Here is an 8362-nt window from a genome sequence, read left to right as displayed (position 1 = left end):
GGGTCGAGTTCAGGTCAGGCCTGTTTCAAAACTGAATCGAGTCGGTTCAGCCCTAACTTGGTTCAACTCAACTCGATGTCAGCTCTAGTCATGAGTCAAGCTGAGGATTTCCAGTCCAAGCCTAACCCAACCAACCCAGCCAACTCAACCTAACTTTTCGGGTCAACCCGCAGTGGGGTTCCGGTTGAGTTGAGCCCTCTGAGGTGAACCCTTAGATGTGGCCCGCTATACAGATGACAACAATAAAAGGCACAGGAAGAACAGATGGAATAATGAGTAATCTTTTTAGAAAGCACTAATCACTTAACAGACATGTGAAACTCAATCATAAAACTAATAAACAAAACCTCTTCCAACATCAGCAAACACAAAGCATCTCAAATCACCAAGAACAAAAAAAAAAACATGAGAGAGAAAGATTAGTTTTCTTTAATACTCTGGCAGTGTGATGGCTCATACAGACATTCAAATGAAATTGTGGGACCCACTTTAGATATGTCATAACCTTAAGATAAGATTAACTGAACAACCCAGGCCTATCTGATTAAAGATCTAATCTGAACCATTGAACATTTTAACCGTCCATTAGATGTCCACTGATGACCCATTTAAAGTGGGTCATTTTATTTGGACGATTCAAATACGTACACGTGTCATACCAACTGCCAGAGTATCAAGTCTTTCTCATTCCTCAATTAGTAAAATTCTTAATACAAGCATCTGGCTCAGTAGCCTTAGCAGCTGGTGAAGGCTCCACACTCGGACTCGGTGGGACGGGTTGACCCAGTAACTCGGCTGGCAACTCAGCTATACCTTTGAGATAGAATGTGTAGAAAAGCTTGAATGGGAAAATGATCTGTTGCAGCTTCACCTGCCCATATACACCTTCGAAAATGCCCGACCCACCTGTTACAGCCAGATATGTATCTTCATATGTTAGATATGCTCCTTGTACTGCAATGTGGCCGTAATCGCCGAAGTAGAAGCTGTAGATTGCCTCATAGCGGTCTCCTTTCTTCTCGGGGACATGTTGGACAAGGATACAAAGGCCCGCCGTGATTCCCAGACGCTTTTGGAGGTTTCCATGGTAGATCTGAACGAGAATGGCACATGAGTTTTCCCAGCATAGTTTTAAAAATCAGATAAAGTTGAGTTGACTAGCGAGTCGACTCAACTCGACCCAACTGAAAGTGAGTTGAATCGAGTGAAGAGCTCAATTCCTCAGGTGACTCGGTAAGTCTCGATGAAAACTCGTTCGAGTCGAGTCGATTCCAGTGAGACATATGTTTCAACTCAACTCGAGACATCTGTTTCAACTCAACTCGGCCGAGTCAACCAGAATCGAGTCAAAGCGGGCCGAGTTTAATGAAAAACTCGACTCCAAGACTCAGCTCTTGATGAAAGCTCAGTCAAGTTGACTCGACTTGACCAAGACATCTGTTTTAATTCCACACGTATGCTGATATGGAACATGTGTGTGAGATCTGAACTTTCCATCCGTTGGAAACACTGCTTAGATCTTGTTGCCTGAGAAATCTAGCCGTTTCACTCAGGTGGGCCACAACGTATAAGGTGAACAGACTTTTCTGACCGTCCATTTGTTTTGTACGATGCGGTCCACCTGAGGTGCGAAACAGCACAATTGTAAGTCCAGAGGATCTAAACAATCTTGCCCACCTGATGGAAAGCTCAGATCTTGCACACGTGTTTTACATTAGCACGTGTTCCCACGTGTGAACGATTGGATCTAGCAAAATTACACCTTCCAAAGAAAAGGTCGTTGACCAAACACTCACCTTATTGCTAAACGGGACTAGATCGCCGAGCGAGTTAACCGATTTCTGGCTCAGCCGTAGATACGCTGGGCTTCCGCGATCTCGTTCGTTGATTTCATACACATGCAGCTCTTGAACATCACCTAAAAACACCAACCAAAACAAGGTAAATTACAAGGAAAACATAGTATTTACAGTGTAAATAAATAACATAGAGATGGGTAGTTTGGGAATACTTGGTCTTGAGGAAGCTGTGACCTTTGGAGAGAGGGATGTGCTCATGCGCCTACTGGTTCTTTGGGTGGTAGTGAAATCAAGGCGGGCACTTCCCAATTTGAGAGATTTGGTGGGGAAGGCGTTTGGCTGACCAAATGCAAGGCATTTAGATTGTGAAATGGGGTGAGAGAGAGATGGGGTTCTTGTGGTGTGGGATAGTTTCAGGGAGAGAGAGGAAGCTCTGAGTGCTGAAATTCCAGCCATTGATTTCGCTGAGAGGAGTAGATGGAGCTCTGTTTTGGCTGTGAGAGAGAGAGAGAGAGAGAGAGAGAGGGTATAAATGATGATAATGCTCTGAAAAGTAAGATGGATTGGAAAGTGGGTCTTTTGGATTGAATGGAGATTTGTAAAATATAGGAAAGTTCTTGGGTGTGTGGCCCACCTAGAGAGAATCTTTATATCATGTGGTGTGTATGTAAGCTTATTTATCTATAGTGCATCTGGTCTGGTGCCCACCGAAACAGTATAGCTGATGGCGGAGTATAGGACTCATGTTACACGTGAACATTTCTGTGGCCTACTTTGATCTAACACATTCAAGTATCTGGTGCTCCTGAAATACATGGTGGGCCCATTTGGATGCTTTGGATGATGATCTGAACGGTTCTCTTATTCTGATACGGAGTAGATGGTCGGATGAAGTGATATCGTATCGGTTGGATAATACTGTCCGTCAGATTAATGGATTTTAAATGGAATGGTAGGAACCTGGGGAAAAGGTCAGGATTAGGAGGTTGTTTTTTTGTTGTGGATCAGAGATGGTATGGCCCAACTGATGGACGGTCTGGATTGTCTTATGTCAAGCCATGTGCGGCCCTATAAGGCAATGGGAACTCAAGCGCGATAAAAAGAACCGGTCACCGTCCGTCTGTAGCTTTCGACAGGTCATATCGCATACGCCACGTGTTTTTCGTTGGACGGTCTTAGCGTTTGGAAACGTACGATAGGAGAGGAAGAGGAAGTTTCTGTTTTGAATAACGTGGACTAAATGGACGGTGATGATGAGTCTGTCCAATCTATGACTCCACATTGGACGGTTGGTAACGTGTTTTGAACACGCAATTGAACTTTTCAGGGCTAGGCTTGCGGTGTCACCGCCCCTGCTGAAATGGTGGTGACTGATCCCCGTGCTGAGGGGGGCAAATGTGTCGGGTCCAGTCGGGTCATTGAACCCGATGATAAGTAGCTACGAGTCCTAAATTTGGACCATGTGGCAAGTTCGACCCGAACAGCTAGATGCGTTAGGGCTGGGATCTCTTTAAAATAGGGCTGTCAATTGGCCAGGCTTACCAATCAGACTTTCGGGCGTGGCCCACTTCAGGGCCGGGCCTGAGCAGACATACCAGACCCGGTGGTTGGCCCGGCCTAAAATATAAGCCCGTTTAATGACCAGACTGGGCTCAGGCTTTCCTTAAGAGCCCATTTAAGAGTTGAAAGGCATTTTTGTCACATGTCACCTTTTTTAATTTTCTATGCAAGTGTACTGCTTTTTTTTTTCAACCCTCTGGCTGAAACTCCAACCTCAAAATAATAACTTCTTCATTTTAACTATTATGTTGAATTGAACTTGTTTGAAAAGAAAATTAAGGAAAAAAAAAATAGATGGAGAAAAATTACAAATACTTCACTTTTAAAATATGAGTTCATTTCTTTAAAAAATAAAAAATAAAAATTGTACTTAAATGGATCTTTAGCTAATAAACAAATAAAATAAAATAAAAATTGAGAAAAAACAAAAAACAAAAAAAGGCACGTTCAAAAAAAAAGAAAGAACTCTTCTTTCTACAAAAATTATACTCAAATGGATCTAATAGAAAAGAAACTTATATAAAGAAATGATATATATATATATATATATATATATATATATATATATATATATATATATATATATATATATATATACACACACACACATATATATATAACCCTTACTTTTAGAAGATGGTTATTTTCTTTTCTTTAAAAGATTAGGTTTAGATTTGTCTTTTGCTAAGAGTTAGAGTTTTGGTCTACTTTTAAAATATTAAACACCGTTCAAATGAGATGATTTCAAAGTTATTCAAAACTTTGTTGAATTATTTTCTCCATCAAGTCGAAGATCCCCTCAATCTAACTTATAACGAGGGAGTTATAATCATTTTTGTGAGACCACATGATACATTATTTAAACCTCAATCGTTATTTTGTCCCTACTTTTGAAAGATCAAATGGTTTTTAAATGAGATTATTCCAAAATCATTTGAAATATCGTTGAATTATCTTTCCAACAAGTACAAAATTACCCTAGTCTGACCTGTAATGCTTAAGTTATGAATGTTCTAGTGGGGATCGCGTGATGCATAGTCCAGACCAAGATTGTAACATTGTCTAAATCACGATTATAAATTTGGGCCCACTTTTAAAAGGTTGGACAGTCTTCAAATGAGTTGATTCTAAAATTATTTAAAAGTTTGTCGAATTATTTTTCCAGCAAGCATAAGATCACCTGAATCTTACTTGTAATGAGAGAATTATGATAACTTTTGTAAGGTCGCATGATATATTATGGAAAATGTGATCGTTATTTTATCTAATTTGAAATATGAACTTTGGTCCTACTTTTGAAATGTTAAATGATGTCCAAAGAAAGTGGTTCTAAATTCATTTGAAAGTTCATTGAATTATCTTGATCAACCTCTAACGAGGGAGTTATGATCGTTTTTTTGGACTATGAAATACATTTTCCAAACCTCGACTACTATTTTGTCAAAATTGTCATATGGACTTTAGGCCCCTTTTGATAGGCCAAATAGTTTCCAAATGAGCTAATTTCAAAGTTATTTGACAGTTCATCGAATTGTCTTTCTAATGAGCACAAAATCACCCTGATCCAGCTAGTAACAAAGGAGTTATGCCTATTTCCGTAAGATCGTGCGATGCTTAGTCCAAATAGTGATTGTTGTTTTGTCCAAACCACGATCAATGCATTGTCCATACCGCAATAGTTATTTTGGATAAAACAACAATCGAGGTTTGGACCAAGCATCATGCCGTCTCACAAAAAATATCATAACCCCTCATTATAAGTTGAATTAGGGTAATCTTGTACTCATTGGAAAGAAAAGATAACTTAACGAACTTTTAAATAGATTTGAAATAACTTCATTTGAACATCATTTTACCTTCTAAAAGTGGAACCAAAGTTTAAGTTGCAATTTGGATAAAACAACAATCACAATTTGGACAATGCGTTGCGCGGTCCTATAAACAGTCATAATTCCCTCTTTAAAGGTGGGCCAAAAGTTCCTAATCACATTTAGAGACCATTTAATAATATTTTAAATGGCTTTACAATCATCTTATTTAGACACCATTTAACCTTTCAAAAGTGGGCCCAAGTTCCTAATCATATTTGAGCAATGGTCATGTCACAATTTAGACCATGTATTATGCAATTTTATGAAAACATTTATAATCTACTCGTTACAGGTCGAACCAGAGTAATTTTATGCTTGTTACAAAGACAATTTAATGATCTTTCAAATAGTTTTAGAATCATCTAATTTGGAGACATTTGATCTTTAAAAAATGGGCCCAAAATAATGGTTGTAGTTTAAATAATGCATCATGCAGTCCCATGAAATGCTCGCAATTCTCTTGTTACAAGTCGAATCGGGGTGATCTTGTGCTCATTAAAAAGATAATTTGACAAACTTTTAAATAACTTTAAAATCATATCATTTTGCTATTGTTTGATTTTACAAAAATGGGCACAAAGTCCAACTCTTAACAAAAGATCAATCTAGCCTAATTTTAAATAAAGGAGAAATTTTTATTTTTAAAGTGTGGAGTTTTTTTTTTATCTCCTTAAATCAATGTTCTCAAGCAAACCCATCTAAGCATTATCTTTATAGAAATAAGGAAAACTAATTTGCTAAAAGTGAAGTTTTTTATTTTATTTTTTTCTTTCATTCTATTTGTTTCTTGGTAAATGACCAATTTCAATAAAATATCTTGAAAAAAGAACATATCTTTTAAAAATGAAATATATATTTTTATTTTATTTTCATCTCTCTCTTTTTCTCGACAACCCCAACCCAACATTATATATATATATATATATATATATATATATATATATATATATATATATATATATATATATATAAAGAAAAACTCATTTTTCTTAAATGAAAGTTTTTGCCTAAAATATTAGGAAGGAATAATGATAGGATAAAAGGTGCATGTGCATAGAGATTTGAAAAAAGTAATCAAAATTATTTTGGCGAAGAAAAAAGACAACACATGCCTTCTGACGTTTTTAGGAAAAAAAAAAAAAGTTGTAAAAAGTGATGCTACCGCCTATGAATGCTACCATGACGGTGTACAAGAGACAAAAACCCATTTAATAATGGCTCGGTCCCTGGACCCCTCTACCTTAGTTGAGCCGACCCCTTTACAATGGCACGCATGTAAGGCAATGAACCCTCTCAATCATGGGCCCCATTGCAAATGGAGCATAGCCAAGAATCAACAATGGTCAAGTGATCTTAACCATCCAATGTTACCCATTGAATTTGGACTATTGCCCATTTTAACGGCTTCTTCTGATAGCTCCATTTCCTAATCAGCTGGACGGTTTGGATCTTTGTATCAGTGTAATCTCTGGAATGTGCTCCACGAAAAATGGGCACTTTGATTTGGATGGTTTACATTCGGTTCTGTGAATAACATAGCCCAAGTTCATGGTCAAAGATTCACCACCATTTAAGTAGCAGCAGTCAACTTTCAGCGTGATCTTGTCCACCTTTCCACCGAAAGGTTTGATTTTAGGGCACACGTGCTTGCAGTGTTGGACGGACGAATAATAAGATACAATGACACAAGTCTTTGCACGGTACACACGTGTCTTCAATTTTGACAAACGAGGCTGTCAGTTCAATAATCCAGGCCATTAATTTGTTGTTTCTCATCATGAATGGACCATTCTCCAAATTTCTCCTTGATTGGAATGTCGTATGTAAGCTTTTGTAATTTTTCTCTTGTTAACCGTCTATTTGTAGGCCGCATCTGATTATCCCACTGAGGGTGTTTCCGGGGGCATAGTCCACGATGGACAAAACATACCAATGGTCTAGATTAACAGATCATGACCCTCTTGTCAAAGACATGGATTGTGTGTATCATGTAACAGGAGAACCGTTTGATTTTTTGTTTTTTATTTTTTTTTTCTGTTAGCTTGTTAGTACACCCATTGTCAGTCCACACTTCATTATTAGCCACCCCCTCTAGGGAGGAGAACCGTTCGATTGAATTCAACCAATCTATTCAAAATCAGGAGTCTTGTTTTCATTTATTTTCACCAAAAGGCCACCGTTTTGACGAGGGTCTTGTACCAGCGCAAATTGTCTGGTTTTTTAATTTCCATTTGGTTGTTTACACCGGACCAATGAGACACCGCAACTTGTTAAGATAACGAAATTCTACTCGCATATTCAATATCTTTTACCCAGTGTTCTTCCAAGACAAGTGTTGTATTTTGTTTTAAAATAACATTAAAATTTGAATTTTCAAATTTTTGGTAATTTCCCTCCAATTTTGAAAAGTTGTAGTACTTTTGTGTTGTGGGTTTTGTCCCACATCGGATTTGAAAAAGTAAACTATCTTGTTTATAAGATAGTCTTTTTGCCTAGGGCTTGAGCCCCTTTCAGGGGGCATGTGAATTTGGTCCTGTGCGCCGAGCTGAGCCGTGCCATGTCGTGCCATGCCGAGCCGAGCCGAGTCCGAGTCCGTGTCCGTGTGCGCATGCGCGACGCGACGCGACTGGACGAGACTGGACGGGACGGGACCGGCTGGGCTGGGCTGGGCATGGGCGCGGGTACGGGTGCCGGTGCGATGTGTGTACTCGCGTGGGTGTGTGTATGGATACTCGCAGGACTGTATGTGCGGGAGTGTACTCGCACTTGCGCCTTTTCGTTTTAAACCAGAGAGATGCGTCCCTTCCGGTTGGTCGCCTCTGTTGGGTTTAAACCCAACGGACCTAACCTTTTGAAAAGGGTGCTTATGCACCACTTCGGAGTCTATATAAAGACAACCGATTCCAGTTTTATATATACGAAAAATTCTTCTCTTATAAAACGCTCTCTGATATTCGGTTTTAAGCATTTTCTACTGAGTTCATCGCTGAGTCAACTCAGCACTTTCGGATTAAACTGCAAGTGGTTCGAGCCCGTGTACAGTGAGTGCACCGCTGGGACCGGGTCATAGTCGTTGTATCCTGGAGGTCGATTGCTCTGGAAACCTGTTGCACTTGGGACGCTGTCCAAGGG

General features: G+C 39.1%; 1 protein-coding gene across 1 annotated transcript; it reads right to left on the bottom strand.

Annotated features, from left to right (window-relative positions):
• Positions 1 to 408: 408 nt before the first annotated feature.
• On the bottom strand, positions 409 to 2419 carry LOC131234991 (allene oxide cyclase, chloroplastic-like). The gene is made up of 3 exons (XM_058232040.1): positions 2012 to 2419; positions 1797 to 1918; positions 409 to 1093 (listed from the first exon to the last, which is right to left on the bottom strand). Exons 1-3 carry the CDS (start codon positions 2253 to 2255, stop codon positions 692 to 694), a joined length of 768 nt encoding a protein of 255 aa, XP_058088023.1. The 5' UTR covers positions 2256 to 2419; the 3' UTR covers positions 409 to 691.
• Between the last annotated feature and the right edge of the window lie 5943 nt (positions 2420 to 8362).

Source organism: Magnolia sinica, chromosome 19, assembly GCF_029962835.1.
Source record: "Magnolia sinica isolate HGM2019 chromosome 19, MsV1, whole genome shotgun sequence".
Taxonomy (NCBI): Eukaryota; Viridiplantae; Streptophyta; class Magnoliopsida; order Magnoliales; family Magnoliaceae; genus Magnolia; species Magnolia sinica.
Note: the sequence above shows the minus strand (reverse complement) of the source record. Positions and strands in the feature narration are given on the sequence as shown.